At 44.9% G+C, this 27736-nt stretch overlaps 1 protein-coding gene across 2 annotated transcripts; it reads right to left on the bottom strand.

Moving 5' to 3' along the window:
- Positions 1 to 108: 108 nt before the first annotated feature.
- Positions 109 to 27721, bottom strand: LOC118384145 (G protein-activated inward rectifier potassium channel 1-like). 2 transcript variants are annotated; one of them, XM_052518681.1, is made up of 3 exons: positions 26698 to 27713; positions 12122 to 12338; positions 109 to 1258 (listed from the first exon to the last, which is right to left on the bottom strand). In XM_052518681.1, the coding sequence occupies exons 1-3, from the start codon at positions 27364 to 27366 to the stop codon at positions 612 to 614; spliced, it is 1533 nt and encodes a 510-aa protein (XP_052374641.1). In that variant the 5' UTR covers positions 27367 to 27713; the 3' UTR covers positions 109 to 611. The 2 variants fall into 2 exon arrangements, with proteins under 2 accessions (XP_052374641.1, XP_052374642.1); XM_052518682.1 differs by lacking the exon at positions 12122 to 12338 and having other exon boundaries at positions 1120 to 1258; positions 26698 to 27721.
- Between the last annotated feature and the right edge of the window lie 15 nt (positions 27722 to 27736).

The following is a 27736-nucleotide window of genomic DNA, read 5'->3' as shown; positions in this document are numbered from 1 at the left end:
CTATAACATACGGGCCCCAATTATGAATAATAACAACAAGATGTAGATTGCATTCTGACTGTATGGAAACTAGAATATAGACAAAGGAAGTTGCAGGTACACCACATATTATCATCTTAAATATATTTTATTTGTTTAAAACTAAGAGAGGGGGTATGTAGTGCATTAAGATGGATTGATTGTATACATGCACAATTCTTTAGAGTGTGTGTGTGTGATGATAGATTAACGTGTGTGTGATTAACGTGTGTGTATGTGTGTGTGTGTGTGTTTGACCAGTACGAACACTGTTGCTATAAAACACCCAAAAATCACAGTAATTCCAGTAAAGATTGTGTTTGAAAAAACAGAAATAGTGACACACCATCCATCAGTTATTTTTCCCTTCCATATCATTGTCTTTCAGTCACATTCCATTTTCCCTCTCTCCATAGTTTGATGTGTGGTCAAAGAGAAGTTAGACTCTGGGGATGTGTCCCAAATAACACCCTATTCCCTACATAGGGCATTACTGTTGACCAGAGCCCCCTATGGGCCCTGTTCTAAAGTAGTGCAGTAAATAGAGACTAGGGTTCCATTTGGGATGCATGCAAAGTCTGGTCATGATGACCTCAGCGGTCAGCATTCATCCTGCGTAATTTGGCAGGCAGGTTGTCCTCTGGTCGGCCCCCTCCTGAGGGCAGAGGGGTGTGGATGCGGGCGGGGACAGGGGCTGGGGTGGGGGGCAGCTGCAGGTCTCCAGTGGACTGGGTCATGGGTTCAAAGCCCAGTTTCAAGGCCTTGAGCTGCAGCCGAGCTGCAGCCTCTGGACCGGGGGAGGAGCTGAGACGCTGCAACTTGAGAGGCAGGTCTCCAGTACTGCAGGCCTTCTCGGAGTGCTGGGAGCTCAGCATCAGAACCTTCCTCTGTAGGTCCTCCTTCCCAGACGAGCTCATCCTCTGAAGCTTACTGGGCAGCCTGGACTGCCCTGCCCGCTCCTCTCGGTCCGTAGTGTTGATGCAGTCCACAGAGAAGACCCGGGCACGTCGGGCGTGCCCGTGGTTCTCGCCCAGCGTGGGGGTGGAGAGGGGTGAAGGCAGGGAGGACTTCTCGTCGTGATCCTTGACGCTGTAGGGTGGGGTGTTGACCTCGAAAGTGCTGTGGAACTGGGAGTAGTCCACCCTGAAGAATCCCTCCTCCAGAGACATGACGGGCAGGAAGCGGTGGCCCCACAACACCTCATCCTCCGTGTACGACGTCCGCGCCTGACACGTCATACCTGAGAGAGAGGGAGAAAGAGAGAGAATTAAAAAGTGAAACTCAGTCTCCAGCATTGACTAGGCAGCACAAACACAGGTGCTAAATGGCCTTGTCATTTTTTATAAATATGATGAAAATATTGTAGAGTTCAGTTAACATCAAACAATAAGGCATGAAAGAAAGAGAAAAATGATGCAGCAACCAACCCCCTCCTGCTTATCTCATCCTCTCCCTCCACCCCCTTCTCTTTTTTTCTCTTCCACTCTCAGCATGTGTGGAAACAATTCAGTCTTTGAATTGTTGTCTGACAGCATGAGAAAAAGCAATTTCCCTGACACAGACCTGCTTTGGCACAGACCTCCCTCACTCTTGCCATAGAGGGGAGATTTAAATACTGGTGCAACCTTAAATCTAGCTGGAAGACGTTTGCCGTTCCTCTGATGGCTCATAAAAATGGCCACGGCACTGTTACTCATCGAAAAGTTTCCACTAATAGGTATGGCTGAGGCTGACCCTGAGACAAACAGATATCACACTCACTGTTTACCTCCCTCTGCCTCTGCAGAGTGTGGGGCCATTGGCTCAAATGAGCTTGATGGAGACAGCTGACTAAAGGAGATATTGGCTGCAAGTCGTTCTAGGCTGGGAGTCAGAGCTAGATACTTTTCTTTTCTATATCTAGCTTTGTCTCAATGAAACCACATCCTACCTGATTCTACAGCTGTTATTTTGTATCCATGGCAATCACTAGAGGCCTAAGGTGACACATCCCTTTGATCAGTGTTGTAATGCATTTAGTCATAATTACCAGTTGTTTATTTCTGCTCAGGCTAATAAGGAATCTCCTAACACCACCTTTACCAGATCCATACCTTGATGCTGCAGGAGCCTTGGGTCCTCGCCTCACATCACTCCTATCAATAGTACTAATAGACTTATTCATATAAATAAGTTGAATCTAGTCTACCATAAACAAAACATGATAATCCTAAGTAAAGAGCAGAAATTGCAGCATCCATGCATATCCATGCATATCCTGTAGCCAAGGAAAGGGTATTCTGGTGTTGCTATCTGCATGATGTTCTATAGTCCTATATGAAAAGGTGGTTGGTTACATTACATCCTAGTCCTATTTAAAAAGGTCTCTAAGAGTCAGACAGATAATGACCAAAGCATCATCCTGAGCACAGCCTTCTCTGGGTGTCTCATTAATAAATGCATTGGCGAAGTCGTCCCAACAGCAACAGTACATACATATCCCAACCAGAAGCCATGGATTAGCTCCTTGAAAGTGGAAGCTCTAGTCTTCAGCTCAGTGTGTATGTTGACTCTAATCATTAGAGTCAACATACACACTGAGCTGAAGGCTAGAGCTTCCACTTTCAAGGAGCGAGACATTAACCCGGACTCTTATAAGAAATGCCATTATGCCCTTCGACGAACCATCCAACAGGCAAATCGTCAATACAAGACTAAGATCGAAGCCCACTATATCAGCTCTGACCCTCGTCGGATGTGACAGGGCTTGCAAACTATCACAGATTACAGTGATTACAGTGACATGAGCTGACCAGACTAGTTAAATGCCTTCTATGCTCACTTCGAGGCAAGCAACACTGAACCATGCGTGAGAGAACCAGCTGTTCCGGAGGACTGTGTGATCAATCTCTCCTTAGCTGATGTGAGTAAGACCTTTAAAGAGGTTAACATTCACAAGACCACAGGGCCAGATGGATTAGCAGGAGAATGCGCTGATTTCAACCTCTCCCTCACCCAGTCTGTAATACCTACATGTTTCAAGCAAATAACCATCGTTCCTGTGCCCAAGAACGCTAAGGTAAACTTTATGAATGACTATCACCCTGTAGCACTCAAATCAAATCAAATCCAATTCTATTGGTCACATACACATGGTTATCAGATGTTATTGCGAGTGCAGCGAAATGCTTGTGCTTCTAGTTCCAGTGCAGCAATATCTAACAGGTAATATTTTAAAATTCCACAACAAATACCTAATACACATAAATCTAAGTAAAGAATGGAATAAGAATCTGTGCCTCTTTTCTTGAACTCATGGGAAAATCAAAAGAGATCAGCCAAGACCTCAGAAAAAAATTGCAAAGCGAAGAATACCATTCCAACAGTGTCTCACGGGGGGTGGCAGCATCATGTTGTCGGGGTGCTTTGCTGCATCATGAGAGAGGAAAATTTATACATTGAAGCAACATCTCAAGACATCAGTCAGGAAGTTAAAGCTTGGTCACAAATTGGTCTTCCAAATGGACAATGACCCCAATCCTACTTCCAAAGTTGTGGCAAAATGGCTTAAGGACAACAAAGTCAAGGTATTGGAGTGGCCATCACAAAGCCCTGACCTCAATCCCATGGAACATTTGTGGGCAGAACTGAAAAAGCATGTGTGAGCAAGGAGGCCTACAAACCTGACTCAGTTACACCAGCTCTGTCAGGAGGAATGGGCCAAAATTCACCCAACTTATTGTGGGAAGCCTGTGGAAGGCTATCCAAAATGTTTGACCCAAGTTAAACAATTTAAAGGCAATGCTACCAAATACTAATTGAGTGTATGTAAACTTCTGACCCACTGGGAATGTGATGAAAGAAATAAAAGCTGAAATAAATCATTATCTCTACTATTATTCTGACATTTCACATTCTTAAAATAAAGTGGTGATCCTAATTGACCTAAAACAAATAATTTTTACGAGGATTAAATTTCAGGACTTGTGAAAAACTGAGTTTAAATGTATTTGACAGAGGTGTATGTATACTTCCAAATTCAACTGTATGTTATTTACTGTATTAAATAATTCAGCACTTTGATGGTGGTCACCAGCATACCAGCATACCATGTCATCCGTGTCCAGCAAAAACACAGCAAATGTAAACTTCCAACTTCAACTGTATGAGATGAGTAATGTGAGATATGTCAACATTATTAAAGTGGCATTATTAAAGTGATTCGTGTTCCATTTATTAAAGTGGCCAATGATTTCAAGTCTGTATGTAGGCAGCAGCCACTCTGTGCTAGTGGTAGCTGTTTAACAGTCTGATGGCCTTGAGATAGAAGCTGTTTATCAGTCTCTTGGTCCCAGCTTTGATGCACCTGACACAGACCTGCTTTGGCACAGACCTCCCTCACTCTTGCCATAGAGGGGAGATTTAAATACTGGTGCAACCTTAAATCTAGCTGGAAGACGTTTGCCGTTCCTCTGATGGCTCATAAAAATGGCCACGGCACTGTTACTCATCAAGCCTACTAGTACTGACCTCGCCTTTTGGATGGTAGCGTGGTGAACAGGCAGTGGCTCAGGTGGTTGTTGTCCTTGATGATATTTTTGGCCTTCCTGTGACATCGGTTAATGTAAGTTTCCTGGAGGGTAGGTAGTTTGCCCCAAGTGATGCGTTGTGCAGACTGCACCACCCTCTGGAGAGCCCTGCCAATAGGATCCTCTCAATTGTGCATCTGTAAAGGTTTGTGAGGGTTTTAGGTGACAAGCCAAATTTCTTCAGCCTCCTGAGGTTGAAGAGGCACTGTTGCACCTTCTTCAACACACTGTCTGTGTGGGTGGACCATTTTCATTTGTACGCCATGGAACTTAAAACTTTCCACCTTCTCCACTGCTGTCCTGTCAATGTGGATAGGGGGGAGCTCCCTCCTCTGTTTCCTGAAGTCCACGATCATCTCCTTTGTTTTGTTGATGTTGAGCCTTCTCCCTGTAGACTCTCGTCGTTGTTGGTAATCAAGCCTACTAGTGTTGTCTGCAAACTTGATGATTGAGTTGAAGGTGAACAGGGAATACAGGAGGTCGATGAGCACGCACTCTTGTGGGGCCCCAGTTTTGAGGATCAACAAAGGGGAGATGTTGTTTCCTTACCTTCACCACCTGGGGGTGGCCCTTCAGGAAGTCCAGGACCCAATTGTGCAGGGCAAGGTTGAGACCCAGGGCCTCAAGCTTAATGATGAGCTTGGATGGTACTATGGTGTTGAATGCTGAGCTATAGTCAATAAATATCATTCTTACATACAGTGCCTTACAAAATGATTCATCCCCCTTGGCAATTGACCTATTTTGTTGCATTACAACCTGTAATTTAAATGTATTTTTAATTTGTATTTCTTTTTGGCCATCAATGAAATGCTATGTCTGGTGCAAACCCAACAACTCTCATCATCCCGAGAACCCTCTCCCCACAGTGAAGCATGGTGGTGGCAGCATCATGCTGTGGGGATGTTTTTCATCAGCAGGGACTGGGAAACTGGTCAGAATTGAAGGAATGGCACTAAAGACAGGGAAAATCTTGAGGGAAACCTGTTTCAGTCTTCCAGAGATTTGAGACTGGGACAGAGGTTCACCTTCCAGCAGGACAATGACCCTAAGCATACTGCTAAAGCAACACTTGAGTGCTTTAAGGGGAACATTTAAATGTTTTGGAATGGTCTAGTCAAAGCCCAGACCTCAATCCAATTGAGAATATGTGGTATGACTTAAAGATTGCTGTACACCAGCGGAATCCATCCAACTTGAAGGAGCTGGACCAGTTTTGCCTTGAAGAATGGGCCAAAATCCCAGTGGCTAGATATGCCAAGCTCATAGAGATACCCCAAGAGACTTGCAGCTGTAATTTCTGCAAAAGGTGGCTCTAACAAAGTATTGACTTTGGGGGGGTGAAAAGTTATGCACGCTCAAGTTTTCAGTTTTTTGTTTCACAAGAAAAAATATTTTGCATCTTGAAAGTGGTAGGCATGTTGTGTAAATCAAATGATACAAACACCCCCCAAAATATATTTTAATTCCAGGTTGAGCAACAAAATAGGGAAAATGCCAAAGGGGGTGAATACTTTTGCAAGCCACTGTAGGTATTCCTCTTGTCCAGATGGAATAGAGCAGTGTGCAGTGTGATGGCGATTGCATCATTTGTGGACCTATTGGGGCGGTAAGCAAATTGAAATGGGTCTAGGGTGACAGATAAGGTGGAGGTGATATGATCCTTGACTGGTCTCTCAAAGCACTTCATGATGGCAGAAGTGAGTGCCACGGGGGAATAGTAATTTAGTTCAGTTACCTTTGCATTCTTGGGTACAGGAACAATTATGGCCATCTTATTAAAGGATGTGGGGACAGCAGATTGGGATAGGGAGAGAGTGAATATGTCTGTAAACACACCAGCCAGCTGGTCTGTGCATGCTCTGAGGACGCAGCTAGCGATGCTGTCTAGGCCGGCAGCCTTGCAAGGGTTAACATGTTAAATATCAGACTCATGTCGGCCACAGAGAAAGAGAGCCCACAGTCCTTGGTAGCGGGCCGCGTCGGTGGCACTGTATTATCCTCGAAGGTGAAGGCAGAGAAGGTGTTTAGTTTGTCTGGAAGCAAGACGTTGGTGTTTGCGACGTGGCTGGTTTTCCTTTTGTAGTCCGTGCTTGTCCGTAGACCCTGTCACATATGTCTTGTGTCTGAGCCGTTGAATTGCAACTCGACTTTGTCTCTATACTGACATTTTGCTTTTTTTATTGCCTTGCGTGAATGAATGACTACTTAGTTTTTATTCTGTCATATTCCCAGTCACCTTGCCATGGTTAAATGCGGTGGTACACGCTTTCAGTTTTGCGCAAATGCTGCCATGCACTGAGAATCCAGGTGGCTGTACCGACTCCGACAGCATATCCCGAAAGAGTGATACAGAGTATGTTACGATCCCTGATGTCTCTCTGGAAAGCAACCCGTGCCCTGATTTTGTCAACTTTGTTATCTAGGGACTGGACATTAGCAAATAATATACTCGGAAGCGGTGGGTGGTGTGCGCGTCTCCGAAGTCCGACTCCCTCTCCTCTGGCGGTGTTGTTTTGGATCGGCCTCTGGAATCAGTTCAAATGTCCTGGGTGGTGCGGACAAAGGATCCGCTTCAGGAAAGTTATATTCCTGGTCGTAGTGCTGGTAAGTTGAAGCCGCTCCAATATCCAATAGTTCTTCCCGGCTGTATGTAATAACAGCTAAGATTTTCTGGGCTAACAATGTAAGAAATAATCCATTTTAAAAAATACTGCAAAGTTTCCTAAGGACTAGAAGTGAGGCAGCCCTCTCTGTCGGTGCCATTTTAACACTCATATCTGGAGCCATGAAATGCTTTGAAAGGCTGGTCATGGCTCACGTTAACATCCTTATTCCAGACACCCTGGACCCACTCCGATTCGCATACCGTCCCAACAGATCCACAGACGACGCAATCTCTATTACACTCCACACTGCCATTTCCCACTTGGCCAAAAGGAACACCTATGTGAGACTGCTGTTCATTGACTACAGCTTGGCATTCCACACCACAGTGCCCTCGAAGCACATCACTATGCTAAGGTACCTGGGACTGAACAACTCCCTCTGAAAATGGATCCTGGACTTCCTGATGGGCCGCCCCTAGCTGGTGAGGGTAGCAACAACACATCTGCCACGCTGACCCACAACAAGGAGGCCCCACAGGGGAGCGTGCTTAGTCCCCTCCTGTACACCCTGTTCTCCCATGACTGCGTGGCCACATTCAACTCCAACACCATCATTAAGTTTGCAGACGACACAACGGTGGTAGGCATGACCACCAATGATGAAGAGACAGCCTATAGGGAGGAAGCCAGAGTCCTGGCAGTGCGGTGCCAGGACAACAACCTCTCCCTCAACATCAGTAAGACAAAGGAGCTGATTCTGGACTACAGGAAACGGAGAGCTGAGCATGCCCCCATTCACATCGACGGGGTTGTAGTAGGCCTCTCATCTTTTTAATGGGAGAACTTGCACAATTGGTGGCTGACTAAATACTTTTTTGCCCCACTGTACATATGCACACTGACGTCATACACACACACGCTGCTGTTAATGCCTATTACAGTGCCTTCGGAAAGTATTCAGGCCCCTTGACTTTTTCCACATTTCGTTACATTACAGCCTGAGACTAAAATGGATTAAATAAATAAAAATATCGTTAGCAATACCTCATAATGACAAAGCAAAAACAGGATTTTAGACATTTTTTAAAATGTATTAAAAATAATAATTTACATTAGTATTCAGACCCTTTGAATACAACCCGTGAGTTGTTTCTACAACTTGATTGGAGTCCACCTGTGGCAAATTCATTTGATTGGACATGATTTGGAAAGGCACACACCTGTCTATATAAGGTCTCAAAGCAAAAACTCCTTGCCATGATTACAGACACCTGTGTCTTTTGACACTACATAAACGAGTCATCCCGCAGTGTTTGTGATGACACCCTGATGAAGACAGCTTGGCTGTCGAAACATTGGTAATTACATTTTTGCATCTGATCTCCTAGAGTGTGCTCTCTTTTATTTTCAGGAGCAAAGACCAAGCCATGAGGTTGAAGGAATTGTTCGTAGAGCTCCGAGAGAGGAGTGTGTTGACACAGATCTGGGAAAGGTTACCAAAAAATGTCTGCAGCATTGAAGGTCCCCCCAGAACACAGTGGCCACCATCATTCTTAAATGGATGTTTGGAACCACCAAGACTCTTCCTATAGCTGTCCTCCCAACCAAACTGAGCAATCAGGGGAGAAGGGTCTTGGTCAGGGAGGTAACCAAGAACCCGATGGTCACTCTGACAGAGCTCTAGAGTTCATCTGTGTAGATGGGAGAACCTTCCAGAAGGACAACCATCTCTGCAGCACTCCACCAATCAGGCCTGTATGGTAGAGTGACCAGTCGGAAACCACTCTTCAGTAAAAGGCATATGACAGCCCGCTTGGAGTTTTCCAAAAGGCACCTAAAGACTCTCAGACAATGAGAAACAAGATTCTCTGGTCTGATGAAACCAAGATTCAACTCTTTGCCTGAATACCAAGCTTCACGTCTGGAAGAAACCTGGCACCATCCCTACGGTGAAGCATGGTGATGGCAGCATCATGCTGTGGAGATGTTTTTCAGAGGCAGGGACTGGGACACTTGTTTTGGCATTATGGAGTATTCTGTGTAGATTGATGAGAAAACATTTTTTACATTTTTTTTCTCAATAAGGCTGTAACCTAACAAAATGTGAAAAAGTCTAGGGGTCTGAATACTTTCCCAAGGCAAGTTATGCATACAATACATAGCTACCGCAATTATCTCTTACCCCTGCATATCGACTCGGTTTCAATCCTATGTTGATTTTTTTTATTTGATTTGACAAGTCAGGTTTTTATTTGACCTCATCTCTTGTAAAATAGCCACTTATGAGACCTGTATTGCTCTGTTCATTTTTTAAATGAACCTTTATTTAACTAGGCAAGTCAGTTAAGAACAAATTCATATATATATAATGAAGGCCTACCAGGGAACAGTGGGTTAACTGCCTTGTTCAGGGAAGAACAACATTATTTTTTTACCTTGTCAGCTCAGGGATTCAATCCAGCAACCTTTCGGTTACTGGCCCAACCTGTTGCCCCAAACAGAGCTGACTGACTGCAGAAAGAGAAACTGATCCTTTCTCTGACATTTGACTGACACAGTAATATCACTACTAAGGGGTTGTCACAACCTAAGCCTAAGGTTAAACCCAAATGCTTGACTATCCTCAAACCAAAGCTGAAATGAATTAAAGTTATTTTATATTTCTGCATATAGAAAAACTTGCTATCATTTATTATTGATGGTGGGAAGATGACTGGGAAGGTATACAGGTGCAGCAGGAAGTGATGTGGCTTCAGGGCTCGGCATTCCTGCCAGTTCGCCCAATCATCATCCAGGTGTCCTGAGTTACACTGACAGTATGTTATGTTTTGTGGGTCTTGAATGAAAATCAAAGCAGCTGAGCAAGTGAGCAAACAGCTGGTGGACAGAGAGCGGTGTGTCCATGCAGAGAGCTTTTTGTTAAGCCTCCACTGGCACTAATCAAATGGACCATTTCCATAATACAATGCCTCTTCTTCTCCGAGCGACTTTTCAATCCTACCACTGGCTCTCTTCATCTAACACACACACACACACGCACGCACGCACGCACACACGCACACACGCACACACACACACACACACACACACACACACACACACACACACACACACACACACACACACACACACACACACACACACACACACACACACACCTGTCAGAAAGCTGTGACAACTAGGCCTACATAACACACATCTCTAGTTGAACAGGAGCTGATGCACAGTCATAGTGTGGTAGTAGAGAGACCCCATAACCATCCATTCAGACACCAGAAAGTTGCAAAGGCTTTTGTTGGTGACAGAAGGTTTCTCAAATGGCAAGACAATGCTCTGTCTGTCTCTCAGTGGATGATATTGATGTCTTTCTCTGGGGAGTAAGAGATGTCACATTGTGCAAGGGACCACCCAGGTGACTCCAAGGCCACCTCATTCATACAGAGTAGACCCCCTCATCTGCCCCCTGCTTTTCTTCCTCAGCTCAGAGAACAGCAGTCCTGCTGAGAGAGAAAGAGAAAGAGAGGGGGGGGCTAAAGGAGGTTAAACGTTTGGCTGCAGCCTGCCTTAATGACATTATCAACAGAGCACAGATCATGTTGCCTGCCTGCCTGCCTGCCTGCTCATCCCTCCCTCCTCCTCTAAGCCTATTCATTCTTCTGCCCAGGACAATGAGAAGAGAGGAGGGGAGAAGAACCGAGGAGAGATGAAAGGAAAAAGGGAAGGCAACAGAGAAATAAATCAATTATGCCAGAGAAGACAAAGACTTTGTTATTTAGGTATGAAAATTAGGATGAGGAATCGTATTGTTCGATGTAGAAGACAGAAAACCACTTGTGTTGCCGTAGGTGACCCAGCACACCTGCAGCCTGCCTGTAGATCAGTACAGCTGTTGTGTTCAACGTCTCTTACTGTTACAGAATAATCCCAGAATTAACCCTGCATCCTGCCCAGTGAGAAATACAGTAAAACTTCAGCTGAACGCCCAGCTTATTTATCTTAGTGACATTCGCATCTATGACCCTATCTATTATACATGGGGTAGGGATAAAAACCACCCCATCCAGTAATAAAACATCCTTCATAATTCAATCAGGAAGCCATTCCCCGGTGCTGTCCTCAATACCCACAGTCCACCTCTCCACTGCTCGCTCTGTTTACCACTGAACGCCTCCTGATATCTGCTACATTCTTACAGGGTTTTGGAGATTAAGGGAGATGTGTTAGTCTGACTCTATCTCCAGAATCTGGATGGAGATATTGCAAGGGGATATGTGGCAGGTTGACATGAAGAGGTAAGACTGGTAAGCACATAAGAATACAGTTGAATTTGCGTTCGGAGGATAGAGGTGCGAGAGAGGGATAACATAATAGCAAGCTAAAGGGTGGAGATAGGGAACGAGCAACCCACTGAGTGGAAAGAGATAGCAGTTGGGGAGGAGAAGAAAAGGATCTGGAAAGGACTCAAGAGTGGAAGGATAATCAAATAAAGGCCCAGTGCACTCAAAATTCATTTTCTCCCTGTGTTTTATATCATATTGTACAACAGCTGATGAAACTACCACTGTAAATATGTGACTTTTTTTTAACCAATGCTATGACCTTTCAATCAGCAGGTTTGAATGGGCGGGAGTTGTGGCTTTCCATCGTGAATTTTGCGTGAGAAATAGGTTTTTGGCCCAATTTTTTGTTGTCGTTGCTATTTTGAATGTAAATCTATTATAGTAAGATACTTCATTGTTACGCAGAAATTATTTGAAATTGACATAAAAATGGCTACATTGGGCCTTTGAAAAGGAGGAGCCTCTTTAGGAAGAATAGAGTAAGGAGTTAAAAGGAGGATAAAGGGTAGTGAAAGAATAGTCCATTAAAAATGAGGAAGAAGAGAGTAACGGGTTAACAGGAGGAGAGAAGGTAGTGGTTCGTCACCTGTGGTCTCCACAATGCCCTCCAGGATGACAACAATCTCAAACTGCTCGTTCATGAGGGATCGCTGGGACAGGTCAAAGAAAGGGCTCTTAGGATTGATCTCATGGCAGATGGTGAGAGGTGACACTAGGAAGAGCTGGTCCGCACCCGTCCCAAAACCCACATCCAGCTCACACTGGTCCAGGGGTAGGAACTCTCCCTCCGGGGTCTGACGAGACTGGGAGAGAGGGTGGGAGAGAGAGGGAGGGGGAGGAGAGAAAGGAGAAATAGGGGGGTGGGGGGGAGAGAGCGAAAGAGAGAGAGTTTTTTTAACAGACTTTGAACTGTAGACTTTCATTTTTCCACTCTACCATGGCCTCTATTGGAGTCACTCTGCAGTGCTATTAAGATTATTGTAGATAACAGTGTGACTGGAGCAGAGTAGCCTGGAGCCTATCAATCTTCTCTACACCACCACATGCTGTTTGTCTTGTTGTTCATTTCCTATTTTCTTCCCTTCAGGAGGTGGGTGAGAGGACAGCACATAAACCAAAACAAAGTAGGCAGCCAAAAGTAATATAGGAACATTTCAGGACATGGGGGTGCATACATTGATATATGATAGAACATTTATGTTTTAGGTGCCATGGCCTCCAGCACAACGTACCTCTTTTCTCTTATCACCCAGCACACCATCCCATCCCCCTCCCCTTATCTCCAACCCAGGGAAGCACCACACATCTGTGCTAGGAAAAAGCCACTAAACTCTGCTAGTTTCACTGCTCTCCAAGGTGAGACACACACACATACACACACTCCTTCTCTCTCTTTTACCCCGTACCACGTGGGAGCAACAGAGGGCATTCCTTCCTCTAAATATTCAAGGCTGAAAGTTGAGAGAGGCAAAGGTCGAGTCATGCGTCCTCCGAAACATGACCCACCAAACTCCGCTTCTTAACACCCGCCCACTTAACCAATGTGTGGGAGGAAACACCGTTCACCTGACAACTGAAGTCAGCCTGCAGGCGCCAGGCCCGTCACGAGAGGTCGCTAGAGCGCGATGAGCCAAGTCAAGCCCCCCCCCCCGGCCAAACCCTCCCCTAACCCGGACGACGCTGGGCCAATTGTGCACCGCCCTATGGAAGTCCCAGTCACGGCCGGTTGTGGGATAGAACCCGGGTCAGTGGCAAGCCTGGCCCTTCACATTAATTTGCAGTGGAATAGATGAGGAGGTGGTGAGAAATCCCTGTTTGGACAGACCCAGCCTGCGGCATGCTAACTGGTGCAGAAGCATTTCATTGCCCAGTTGAAGACAGGGCACAGCGCTGGGCTCTCAGCTGCCTGAGCTGGGCTCTTCTCTAACTCTCTCTGTCTCTTTCATTCTCTCTCCCTCTTTCTGAAGCCTTCTCTAATAGTTATCTCTCTCTGTGTCTCCCTCCGCCTCCCCTCTCCTTTTTCCTTATACCCCTCTCTGTATCTCTCTCTATATGTAAGTCTGTGCACAATGCAGCTGCTGGGATTTTCCGTGAGGAAAATAAGAGGGTTAATGAACATGAATGGGCCAATCAGCAAAAGCCATAACAAAGCCAGCTCCCCACTACTGTTTCTGTAAACAACTGAGGGATTGGGCTGGATTCACTCTCAAATTCATAGACAGAGCTATTGATGCAGGGACTGACCACCCATGATATTAAAATGATAGTTTTGACAAAGGGGGCTATACAGTGTTTGTTTACATTTATTTAGTTTACAAACGTTGGAGTAAAACAATCTTATATTTTAGGTTCTGATGGGGTACGACAGTTAAACTAAGGTAAGCAGTTATATTCTTCAAGATCCAAGGGGAATAAATAATTAATTTCTGTCCAAAAAGGGATGTAGCAACTGCTGATTGGCCATTTAAGACATGCTGTTTGTCAGAAATGTAGGTTTTCCCACTGTTCCTGTTTGTTATTATTCAGATTGAAGGTCACCATCTTTATTTTCTCTGATGTTTTTCAGGTTTTTTCACATTCTTTCTCTCTCTGTACAGTAAATCTCCAAAACTGAGGGAAAGATTGTTACTGCAGTTTTCTCATCTCTGTTTCTTATCTCAACCTTCCTGATAATTGGGACGATGTGTCAGCCTCACCACCTACACACACCTCAGCTCTAACACTCTACCGCACACACACACACACACACACACACACACACACACACACACACACACACACACACACACACACACACACACACACACACACACACACACACACACACACACACACACACACACACACACACACACACACACACACACACACACACACACACACACACACACACACACACACCCTGCACACTGCAAACCCACACAGTCCCACTCCACCACTCAACACACTGCTGTTGCTGTTTTAGGATCCTCTTATCCTGCCTCCTACCTGCTATATGAATCTCAAGAGCATTTCCAGTACTTCCAGACCAAACCATAGAACCTGTAGTGAGTGGGCAGTAATATTTGGCATGTGTGTGTACAGTATATTATATACAGTGCCTTGCGAAAGTATTCGGCCCCCTTGAACTTTGCGACCTTTTGCCACATTTCAGGCTTCAAACATAAAGATGTAAAACTGTATTTTTTTTGTGAAGAATCAACAACAAGTGGGACACAATCATGAAGTGGAACGACATTTATTGGATATTTCAAACTTTTTTAACAAATCAAAAACTGAAAAATTGGCCGTGCAAAATTATTCAGCCCCCTTAAGTTAATACTTTGTAGCGCCACCTTTTGCTGCGATTACAGCTGTAAGTCGCTTGGGGTATGTCTCAGTTTCAGTTTTGCACATTGAGAGACTGAAATTTTTTCCCATTCCTCCTTGCAAAACAGCTCGAGCTCAGTGAGGTTGGATGGAGAGCATTTGTGAACAGCAGTTTTCAGTTCTTTCCACAGATTCTCGATTGGATTGCAACAAGCGGAGCCTCATCGAAATTGCAACAAGCGGTTCTGTGAAAATTTGATTTAATCAGAAGCCACTGCCAGATTTCTGGATTGGGCTGCGCTCAGAGTTTCTTGCCTTGGCAAATTGTGCTGTTAAGACACTGATGCCCTTTGCAACCACGTACCTATGTGAGAGTGGATTCTCGGCCCTCACTAGCATGAAAATGTAATACAGGCACAGACTGTGTGTGGAAAATGATTTAAGACTGAGACTCTCTAATACAACCCAACATTGCAGAGTTATGTGCTTCCTTTCAAGCACACCTTTCTCATTAACCTGTGGTGAGTTATTCACAATTTTTGATGAACAAATAAGGCATTATATGTAAGATGGCTAAATAAAGAGAAAATTATTGATTATCACTATATTATTATCTAACACAACTGATTACCACACAAGATTACTGATTACCACACAAGATTAAAAGGGTTAAATATTCTAAACATATGTTTGAGACTACATTGTAGCAGTCTACCGGCTATGTTAGAATTACAGTTAGTCTGAACGTCTGAGCTCCAGGCTACTGCATTTTGAGTTTAATTCCCCTGTTTATTTCGGGGGGTGGGGGGTGGGTGTTGCCACCACCAGGTAGGCTACAGACAAGTGCTATCCAGGTCTGAAACATTTGCTCTATGTCTAGTTTAAGACGCATAAAGTAAGGTGGAATCCCAAATTCAAGGTTCCAATACTTCGATGGAAACCCTCCACAGATCCCAACAAGTTTTCACTACAAGTCCTGTTCGTTTGCAGTGAGTACAAGTACTCACTGTTTAGTGTGCTGGCCCATGTAATAATTCCTTGAAATGTGTTATCTACAGGACCCCCCTCACAGCCTCACAGATGATCTCTGCATGCATGATTCCCATCATGAAGCATGGAGGAGGAGGTGTGATGGTGTGGGGGTGCTGTGCAGGTGACACTGTCTGTGATTTATTTAGAATTCAAGGCACAATTAACCAGCATGGCTACCACAGCATTCTGCAGCGATATGCCATCCCATCTGGTTTGCACTTAGTGGGACTATCATTTGTTTTTCTACAGGAGTATGACCCAACACACCTCCAGGCTGTGTAAGGGCTATTTGACAAGAACGAGAGTGATGGAGTGCTGCATCAGATGACCTGACATCCACAATTTGTTTCATACTTTTTTGGTTACTACATGATGCCATATGTGTTATTTCATAGTTTTGATGTCTTCACTAATATTCTACAATGATGAAAATAGTAAGAATAAAGTAAAACCCTTGAATGTGTAGGTGTGTCCAAACGTTTGACTGGTACTGTAGATCGTACAGTTAGCTCAGACGACAAAACATGAGCAAAGAAATGTCCATTAGGCCAGAGGCCTAGAAACCTAGGAAGTACGTTTTGATCATACAATCCTTCCTCAATGGATGGGATACAGGATAAGACTGAGAACAAAGGCAATTCATTTTTAACATCTGATGTAACCTTCACAACTCAAAACCAACCCCCATTGGCCAATGAAACGATATCAAGTTAACCATGTAATCTGATCACCAAGGCCCAATCTCTACAGGGTGTCACAACATCTAATACCTTGTGTGGAGGATGAGACCAACGTAAACAAGACAGAATTCATGAGAAGACAAAAGAAATTGCATAAGAGTAATTCAGAGTTCACCCTGTACAGATTCAAGTGACCACATAGATCATCCATCCATATAGATAGCATCAGAGTTATCCTCAGTGAACACGTTTTAGATAGATACCAGACAATATTATTCTAGCACATTCAATAGTCAGTCCTCTGGTTACTGTAACAGAGAGATACATTTTGGCCCCTCAGAGGGGGATGGGCTGACTAGTCCTTCGGCATTGTCCTTTTGTTCCTGGACCATTTTCTATGCAGTGCCGGGTGACAGAGAACACATAAATTAGAGTCGAACCTACAAATCTACAAACAGATCTCCTTCTCAAAGGGCTAATATCTAGAGCCCAGAGTTTTTCCTAGTCAGTTCACAACGCCAGGAAAAACTCATTGCCCTCAAGGTTAAATGTGTCCAAATGATTTCCAGTCTTTGGCCCAATCAGGAGGCTTTTCAATCCTGTGTGTAAAGGTAGCCTAGCAATTAAGGGTGTTGGATCAGTAACCAAGAGGTTGCTGGTTTGAAACCCAGAGCAGATTAGATATTTAAAAATCTGTTGATGTGCCCTTTAGCAAGGCACTTAACTCGAATTGCTCCTGTAAGTTGCTCTGTCAAGCCTGGTCTGATTCTGACCTTCCCATGACATTGGCCTGTGGTCTAGTCCTCTGAGGTGCCAAACAGGAGATGATGCATCAGTACACATCCTCTGGGATGCCAGGAAATATCACCACTGTCTTACTATACACTGAATCTCAATGAGCAGCACGGTGGGGTTTGTGTTATGATATCCCCTCTAAACGCAGAGAGAGATGAGTTTATTGTTCATGTCTACTGTCAGGTGTTTACAGCCCCAGTGAATACTGTACATGTGTTCGCTATTGTTCTTGTGTGTGTGGTTTAGCACCAAATTGGTTCTGGGCACTACCGCTTTTTACTTGATGTCTGTGTCGGTTAAGATTAAAAAGACGGATGACTGTATCGCAAATGCTGACAAGCAAATCTTCCTGTGCCTGTGGCACTCTCCTCCACTCTCTTTGTGAAGCGGAAGAATCAGAGATAGCTGTTGGTGCACAGTCTTTCTCTCTACATCTCTGTCTCTGTTCAAACAAACACGCTAACCTTCCCACTGACATAATCAGACAGACAGGACATTTTAACTAGATGCTTTTGAGAAGAAAGCAGCACCAAACTGCTGGTCTGATACATAACGTTCTGAGATGTTTCTTAGAGCTTGGTGAGGTCCTGGTTGTCCTACAGTGTATGGTTATTTTGCACACAACTTTCCCACAACTTTCTGGGAATGGTGCACGATAGTTGTTCGGCTTGGAACATTCTCAGCACATTTAAAGAACTTGACCCAAAAACATAATTTTCTTGCTATTTCATTACTTAAATAGAACGTTTCCCAGAAGTTCAAACATGGTTACATTGCATTTCAATTTTGGGATGTCATGGCAACATTGTTCAACTGGTTTGACATTGGAAATGCTCTCAAATAGTTCAGATAATGTTAAGAAACAACGTTCTTCTGTGGGAATTTCAGTACTTCAGTGTAATGTCTCCTACAGGTTTCCTCGCGGTTCTATTTAAAGTCATGTTCTCAAATTGTTCCGAGAACGGTAAGAAAACTTCCCATAAAAACCACAAGAAAACTTTAGTAACATTCAGAGAACATTCTAAGAATGTTACTTATTTGTGTCTGTTTTTTGTTTTACTTGTGGGGACCATCCTTGTGGGGACCATCCTTGTGGGGACCATCCTTGTGGGGACCAGAAGTCCTCCCAAGGATAGTAAAACAGGGAATATTCAGAAAGGTGGGAACATTTCGCCGGTCCCCACGAGGAAAAAGGCTATTTTAGGCTTAGTGGTTAGGTTTAGGGTTGGAGGAGGCATATCAATCCTTTGTGTAAAGGTAGCCTAGTGATTAAGGGCGTTGGACCAGTAACCAAGCGGGTTCGAATCTCAGAGCTGATTAGATTTTTAAAAATCTGATGTGCCCTTTAGCAAGGCACTTAACTTGAATTGCTCCTGTAAGATGCTCTGGATAAGACTGGTCTGATTCTGACCTTCCCATGACATTGGCCTGTGGTCTAGTCCTCTGAGGTGCCAAACAGGAGATGATGCATCAGTACACATCCTCTGGGATGCCAGGAAATATCACCACTGTCTTACTATACACTGAATCTCAATGAGCAGCACGGTGGGGTTTGTGTTATGATATCCCCTCTAAACGCAGAGAGAGATGAGTTTATTGTTCATGTCTACTGTCAGGTGTTTACAGCCCCAGTGAATACTGTACATGTGTTCGCTATTGTTCTTGTGTGTGTGGTTTAGCACCAAATTGGTTCTGGGCACTACCGCTTTTTACTTGATGTCTGGTTTGGGTTACAATTAAGGTTACGATTAGGGTTAGAGGTTAGGTTTAGCATTAGGGTTAGGAGTTAGGGTTAGAGGTTAGGTTTAGCATTAGGAGTTAGAGTTAGGTTAAGAGTAAGCGTACAGGTTAGGGAAAATAGGATTTTGAATGGGAATCAATTGTTTGGTAAAACAAACGTGCGTGCGTGTGTGTGTGTGCGTGTGTGTGTGTGTGCGTGTGCGTGTGCGTGTTTCCAGTAACTACTCTAAACAACCACCCATTTATACAAATTTCAAAACGCCTTTCAGTCCTTTTTTGTCCACCCAGTGAATTGTCTTCTTTGGAGCCATATCTTCTGAGTCTTATCTCCGCAGTGAGTGACTCGCGGCTGACGACAGGCGCTAAATGAAATTGATTAGGCCTAAAGAGGCCTGGTCATCCGAGTCATCTCCACACTCCATGCCTGGGTCTCTCCAAAGCTCTCATGAATCGGGGGCAGGCCGAGCGGCGGGCAGGCCGAGCGGTGGGCAGGCCGAGCGGCGGGCAGGCCGAGGCGGCGGGCAGGCCGAGCGGCGGGCAGGCCGAGCGGCGGGCAGGCGACAGTGCATGTGTTGATTAGGTACTGGACTGGTCCCTGGTTCACTGGCTGCTGAGGAAATGAAAGAGGTTGTTTGGAAGCGCTTCACACGAGGAGGAGACGCAGGGAAAACGGAAATCACTGTTTTCTTGGGAAAATAATAATCCAATCTGAAATTCAAATAGGCTGTTCTGTAATGCTAAACTGGAGGCAAGTTAGCTGTCTCTGTCTCTTGTCTTGAACCGTGTTTTAATGTGCAGTGTAAATGCTCATAGACTGTGACAGGAACGGTTGAATAGGACTCCGGTCACAATTGCCATGGCCAAAATAGGGCTTAATGTAACAGTGCTGCCAGAGCCCACCCACTAGTTCACTGAAAACCTGAGAGGGATTCACATTGGAGAACCGGTAACAAGAGCCTAGCCTAATGTGGCTCTGTGAGTACACTGTACTGTAACCTCCAGCTGTTGAGTAACATCATGGTTTACAGTCAAATGCTCTTGCTTTATTTTTGTCTCCAGGGTATCTCCACCGACACACCGTGTCCATCTGCCTTCCACATTCCACTTCTGTATCACTCACGGGTCACATGGTCTCTGGCAGTGATATAAGGAATAAAACACACTCTGCCACACACCTCAAACACACGCTTCACGCGTGGCTTCCTTTATTGCCTCGGATAACAATGTGGGATGAGAGGCCAGGTGGTAGTGTTAACCCTTCCACTGCCTTTGATGGGATGATGTAGTGGTGTGTGTGTGTGTGTGTGTGTGTGTGTGTGTGTGTGTGTGTGTGTGTGTGTGTGTGTGTGTGTGTGTGTGTGTGTGTGTGTGTGTGTGTGTGTGTGTGTGTGTGTGTGTGTGTGTGTGTGTGTGTGTGTGTGTGTGTGTGTGCCATATTTAGGCTCTGAGGATCAATGTCTGCAAGTCCAACCTTAAGCCCTCTGTAGATTTCACAGCTTTTCACAGCCCACACTTAGAACTGCATCTCCCAGTGCTAGTAGCTGCCTGCCTGTCTAGTCTATACCACATCGCCCACATTGACACAGTTTGCTACATAATTCATGGACATTCTGGGGGTTGATCATTTCTTTGTAAGGAAAAATACATTCTGAAATTTCAAAGTGGAAATTACACACACAAATCTCTCTCTCTCTGTCTCTTCCTCTCTCTCTCTCTGCCTCTTCCTCTCTCTCTCTCTGTCTCTTCCTCTCTCTCTCTGTCTCTTTCGAGCTCTCTTTTTCTCTCTCTCTCTCTGTATTTTATATTACAGCCTTTTCTCTTCTCTTTCTCCATTCAGCTGTGCCTCTCTCATATTTTGGTGTGAGAGCGAGGAGCGTTCCAGCAGGATGCACTAGAAAGCTTACAGAGTCTGCCTGGCCCTGCCAGCACCAGCTCTGGGTTTGGATGGCTGTTGGCTGTGACAGCTCTGATTGGTCTGTTTCTGTTTCTGTGCCCTGTGAGATGGAGCATCGCCCTTCTGCTCTCTGCTCTCCTCTAGTAATCAGCCACGCCACGCCACTTCAGCAGCGCTGCATTACGCGAGGCTACACCACACTAGTCAACACAACACTTTCCCCCAAAAAACAAACAAGTAGCCTAGCTACCAATGATCAGACCGGCATTCGTCTAGGACTGGACTGTCGCTTGGCTCAGCCAGCTCACAGTGCCAGTCAAATCATCCAGCAAAAATCTTATAAAATAAATCTTTGCGTAGGCCTGTATTCTCAGTTACTGCCTGCAGAATTGGCCCAGCTGCTTTTTGGATGGGGGTTCTGTGGCTGGCTGTGCGATTGGTGGGTTTGATTGAAGTGAGCGGTCCTGGCTGGAATGAGATGTGGACTGTGACTGACAGACGTGGGCACAAGGACCAGATGCCTTAACTACACCATGTTGTAAACCCAAACAGTAGTCCTGCCAATACTGCCTGCCCATCTTCTCCTCTGTCATTTATGAGCTTCTAAATGAGCAGCTGTCACTGCCACACACACACACCTATGTACACACATTCTGCACAGTCCTACAGTATGTATGTATGTATGTATGTATGTATGTATGTATGTATGTATGTATGTATGTATGTATGTATGTATGTATGTATGAATGTATGTATGTACAGTGCCTTGCGAAAGTATTCGGCCCCCTTGAACTTTGCGACCTTTTGCCAAATTTCAGGCTTCAAACATAAAGATATAAAACTGTATTTTTTTGTGAAGAATCAACAAGTGGGACACAATCATGAAGTGGAATGACATTTATTGGATATTTCAAACTTTTTTAACAAATCAAAAACTGAAAAATTGGGCGTGCAAAATTATTCAGCCCCCTTAAGTTAATACTTTGTAGCGCCACCTTTTGCTGCGATTACAGCTGTAAGTCGCTTGGGGTATGTCTCTATCAGTTTTGCACGTCGAGAGACTGAAATGTTTTCCCATTCCTCATTGCAAAACAGCTCGAGCTCAGTGAGGTTGGATGGAGAGCATTTGTGAACAGCAGTTTTCAGTTCTTTCCACAGATTCTCGATTGGATTCATGTCTGGACTTTGACTTGGCCATTCTAACACCTGGATATGTTTATTTTTGAACCATTCCATTGTAGATTTTGCTTTATGTTTTGGATCATTGTCTTGTTGGAAGACAAATCTCCATCCCAGTCTCAGGTCTTTTGCAGACTCCATCAGGTTTTCTTCCAGAATGGTCCTGTATTTGGCTCCATCCATCTTCCCATCAATTTTAACCATCTTCCCTGTCCCTGCTGAAGAAAAGCAGGCCCAAACCATGATGCTGCCACCACCATGTTTGACAGTGGGGATGGTGTGTTCAGGGTGATGAGCTGTGTTGCTTTTACGCCAAACATAACGTTTTGCATTGTTGCCAAAAAGTTCAATTTTGGTTTCATCTGACCAGAGCACCTTCTTCCACATGTTTGGTGTGTCTCCCAGGTGGCTTGTGGCAAACTTTAAACAACACTTTTTATGGATATCTTTAAGAAATGGCTTTCTTCTTGCAACTCTTCCATAAAGGCCAGATTTGTGCAATATACGACTGATTGTTGTCCTATGGACAGAATCTCCCACCTCAGCTGTAGATCTCTGCAGTTCATCCAGAGTGATCATGGGCCTCTTGGCTGCATCTCTGATCAGTCTTCTCCTTGTATGAGCTGAAAGTTTAGAGGGACGGCCAGGTCTTGGTAGATTTGCAGTGGTCTGATACTCCTTCCATTTCAATATTATCGCTTGCACAGTGCTCCTTGGGATGTTTAAAGCTTGGGAAATCTTTTTGTATCCAAATCCGGCTTTAAACTTCTTCACAACAGTATCTCGGACCTGCCTGGTGCTTTCCTTGTTCTTCATGATGCTCTCTGCGCTTTTAACGGACCTCTGAGACTATCACAGTGCAGGTGCATTTATACGGAGACTTGATTACACACAGGTGGATTGTATTTATCATCATTAGTCATTTAGGTCAACATTGGATCATTCAGAGATCCTCACTGAACTTCTGGAGAGAGTTTGCTGCACTGAAAGTAAAGGGGCTGAATAATTTTGCACGCCCAATTTTTCAGTTTTTGATTTGTTAAAAAAGTTTGAAATATCCAATAAATGTCGTTCCACTTCATGATTGTGTCCCACTTGTTGTTGATTCTTCACAAAAAAATACAGTTTTATATATTTATGTTTGAAGCCTGAAATGTGGCAAAAGGTCGCAAAGTTCAAGGGGGCCGAATACTTTCGCAAGGCACTGTATGTATGTATGTATGAATGATGGGACTTAACTGAAGAATGAATACAGGAGTTCATCAGGACTTTGCTTTTCTCCAAACGATGTGTGCTCTATATAAATATACGGTGTATATTTATGAACATATGGCAAGTCAATACCTAAATGGAAGGTGGAAAGGACTATTTAAAAACCTGTACAGTTTGTGAGTTGGGAAACAGGTGGGAGAGGGGCACGTTTCAACAGCACCACCATCATCCCTCTACTAGTACTGCACTGACAAAATATACACATTTATTTACTTACAAAATAGCATGATTCCTGTGAAGAAATGTTTTATTCTTCATGACTGTAATTCATGTGAACTTTTACAACTGTTTTAATATGATTAATTTACGAGTCATTTGTTTTCAGATATGTTTTCCCAAAACTAGGAGGCTTATTTGTACATTTTTGTTCCGGATAAAGGGTCTTTGAAGTGAAAGTAGCACAGGGCTGTGCTGTGAAGCCTGACAGCAGAGCAACGATACGAAAGAGCCCAGAGCACAGTGTGGGTTGTATGGATGGTAACTCAAAGAGAGAGCAGGAGAGGAGGAGGGGGATGATGTTTTATTCTTTCATTTTTGCCCCCCTTTGTAGTCAGAGAGAAAAAGTGAGTGTGGGTTTCTTACTCGTGCTCAAAGTGCCTGCCTGCGCTTCACATATTTCATGGCGCAATCTCTGTGTTTGCCTCTCATAGCCTAACCTCTGGGCAAACACTGGGCACACGCTGGTTGAATCAAAGTTGTTTCCACGTCATTCCACTGAGCACAGACGTTGAATGGACGTTGAACGGACATCTGTGCCCCGTCCTCCTTTCTCCTCTCAAAATACACCCACCCTACAGGGGAGCTTTATATTGTGAAGGCGCCTGGGTCTGTGCTTGAGCCCTATTCAATTATTACACAGTCTAAACGAATCAACAAACTAGCCCTCCAGTAAATGACCAGTCATTTGGAGAACCCGTTCCTGTAGGTTCATGCTCTACAACATCCGCAGAGTACGACCCTGCCTCACACAGGAAGGCGCAGGTTAATCCCAGGCACATGTCATCTCCCGTCTGTTACTGCAACTCGCTGTGGCTGGGCTCCCTGCCTGTGCCATTAAACCCCTACAACTCATCCAGAACGTAGCAGCCCGTCTGGTGTTCAACCTTCCCTGAAGTTCTCTCTCTCACCCCACTCCTCCGCTCTCTCCACTGGCTTCCAGTTGAGCTCGCATCCGCTACAAGACCATGGTGCTTGTGTTTGCTGTGGGGGAACGGCACCTCATACCTCAAAGTGTGTGTGTGCTCTGATCAGGCCCTACACCCAAACAAGGGCACTGTTCATCCACCTCTGGCCTTGCCTCCCTACCACTGAGTGTCTCTACAAAGTTCCCTATTCAGCCCAGACTGTCAAAACTGTTCGCTTCTGGCCCCCAATGGTGGAACAAACTCCCTCAATGACGCCAGGACAGTGGGTCAATCACCACCTTCCGGAGACACCTGAAACCCCACCTCTTTAAGGAATACCTAGGATAGGATAAAGTAATCCTTCTCACCCCCCTTAAAAGATTTAGATGCACTATTATAAAGTGGCTGTTCCACTGGATGTCATAAGGTGAATGATTTGTAAGTGCTCTGGATAAGAGCGTCTATAAATGACTTAAATGTAAATGTAAATGTAAATGTAAATGAGAACTGTGCACACCCTGTCACAGGTGTGGTGCACCCCTCCAGCTGCTGTATAGGCTGAGGTTCATCCCAGAGAAACATCTATTGCGTCTGTTCTGACTGTGTGCCTAGGAGGCTGTTCTCTTTGGGGACTGCCTTGGCTGTGACTGTAGAGTGGTGGGGTTCTCCCTGAATCTCTCTCTCTCAGCCACACTGGATGCATGTATTATTACGTTGACCCCGCGGTATGTTCAATGTGCTGATGTGTTTGCAGTGGGGGAACGCATAGCACAAAGTGTGTGTGTGTGTGTGTGTGTGTTCCCAGAACCAATGTTATTGCCTCTCTTTGGTTTCATATCAGAGTGTCTCTACAAAGTCCTATTCAAACCAGACTGTACAAAAAAAAGTATTTTTTTAACCTAACTAGGCAAGTCAGTATTTTCAATGACAACCTAGGAACAGTGGGTTAACTGCATGTTCAGGGGTAGAACAACAGATTTGTACCTTGTCAGCTTGGGGGTTTGAACTTGCAACCTTCCGGTTACTAGTCCACCACTCTAACCACTAGGCTACCCTGCGTGAGGGTGAAGATGAAAGGTGTTTCCACATGCACTATAAATATGATTTATTCCTTTACTCCAGGGTCTTAAGTCCAGGGCCACTTCTGACCTGATATCATGCTTGATCGGGGTGAGCAGCACGTATGGCTGATGATGATTTGTTTCTGTGTGTTTCATGGCTGGAGTTTTAACTGTCAAACGCCAGCCTGAGAGCCCAAATCTCTGTCAGAGCAGCTCACTGATACACTACCGTGTCCCGCAGTTAAACCACCTGCTCTTCTAAATGTCACTGGCTGAAGGGTGACTGATGTCGGACACGCTGTAGCTGCGCCACTGAAGACCTCTCTCTCTCTCTCTTTCTCTCTCTCTCTCAGCTGCCCCCTCTCTTTCTTTCTCTCTCTCTCTCCTCCCCCTCTCTCTCTTTCTCTCTCTCTCTCTCTTTCTCAGCTGCCCCCTCTCTTTATTTCTCTCTCTCTCTCCTGCCCCCTCTCTTTCTCTCTCTCTCTCAACCCCTCTCTCTTTCTCTCCCTCTGTCCCTCTCTCTCTTTCTCAGCTGCCCCCTCTCTTTCTCTCTCTCTCAACCCCTCTCTTTCTCTCCCTCTCTCTCTCTCTCTCTCCCTCTCTCTCTTTCTCAGCTGCCCCCTCTCTTTCTCTCGACCCCTCTCTGTCTCTCACTCTCTTATCAGACCCTGTCTTGGACATGTCTATCGCTCACCCGAAATTCAATATCATAGTGCAGAGAGACTCCTATAGGTTTGCTCTATTCAACGTGATTACATGTATTACATTTTCTTGTGCTCTTATGTTTGCCACTTTCATGTTGAATTGATTGTTTGTCACAGCATTGTAGGACCCCAAATGCAGACGGGGTGATGGAGAGCACATACTGTATAGGTTATGTGAAACAATGAATGCGAATATAATACATGGTAATTAGTTACGCACATTAAATATGACATTAGCACACAACATCTTGGCATTTTATGCCTGGGAGTTTAATTTTCCCTACCGCTAAAGGCTTTTAGTAGGAGAATTATCACCGTGGGTCATTTTATGATCAGTTGCCTAAATAACCCGGTGATGCTTGTTTACTTTACCTTTATGAGTTTGCACCTGATCTGCGCAGACACCATATGGCTGTTTCGCAAGTTGCCCACGCGGAACATGAGGCACAGTTTCCCGTCGCGCTGCGAGATCACTGAGTCCTGGCTAAACATAAGCGTCTCTGCCCGCTTCTTAGGCTGGGACATTTTAATGAACATGCAGCCGATCAGAAAGGCGTCCACGATAGACCCCAGCAGCGACTGGAACAAGAAGAGAATGATGCCCTCTGGACATTTCTCCGTTATGTAGCGGTAGCCGTAGCCGATGGTGGCCTCGGTCTCTATGAAGAATAGGAAAGCGGAGGGGAAGTTGTAAACGTTAGCAACGCAGGGGGTGTAGGACGAGTCGTGACCATGGTTTATGTCTCCTCTGATGTAGGCGATGATCCACCACATAGAAGCCATGACCAGCCATGCTACTGTATAGGTCAGAACAAAGATAAGTAAGTTCCATCGCCACTTGAGGTCCACCAAAGTGGTGAAGAGGTCGGAGATGTATCGGCTGGTCTCCCCGCCGAGGTTCCCGTGCTGCACGTTGCAACGACCGTTCTTCTCCACGAACCGCTGGCGTTTCTTTTTGACAGGTGCGGTAAAAGCGGTGGTGTCTCGGTTTGTATTCACTACCTGATAGTCCTCCCCAAATTTCCTCCGTAGCGCAGCCATAACTTTATCAGAGTATGAAAAAAATCACTTGCAGTTTTGATCCATTACTTTGTTGTCTTTGTTTCACAAAGACTTGTTATCTGTAGCGCGTAAAGGTCTCCATGGCCAATAACGCGCTGCGCATGGATGTGGGTATCCTCCTCTAAACAGTGCACTCTTTACAAAAGCTTTTAACCTACTCTCACCGGCTTTAGTTTAACATTTTCCACAAAAATATATGATGGGTTGGGTGTGCCATAAGGAGGTGATGATTATTCACTCGCTGTCCCTCTGCTTTCGATTAAAGTGAGAGTGCCCTCGGAGTAGACTGTCTCCTGAACAGACATGACCACACTGAGAGTTAGCGAGAGACAGTGTGGTGTGTGTGTGT

This window comes from Oncorhynchus keta, chromosome 5 (genome assembly GCF_023373465.1).
Source record: "Oncorhynchus keta strain PuntledgeMale-10-30-2019 chromosome 5, Oket_V2, whole genome shotgun sequence".
Lineage (NCBI taxonomy): Eukaryota > Metazoa > Chordata > Actinopteri > Salmoniformes > Salmonidae > Oncorhynchus > Oncorhynchus keta.
This window is presented reverse-complemented; position numbering and strand designations above follow the sequence as displayed.

Coding starts and splice junctions, on each gene's coding strand:
- LOC118384145 (XM_052518681.1), bottom strand. CDS start 27,366: ATGGCTGCGCTACGGAGGAAATTTGGGGAGGACTATCAGGTAGTGAAT. Junction 12,339..26,697: donor TCAGGTGCAAACTCATAAAG/GTAAAGTAAACA, acceptor CCTCTCTCCCAG/TCTCGTCAGACCCCGGAGGG. Junction 1,259..12,121: donor GGGCATTGTGGAGACCACAG/GTGACGAACCAC, acceptor CCTCTCTCTCAG/GTATGACGTGTCAGGCGCGG.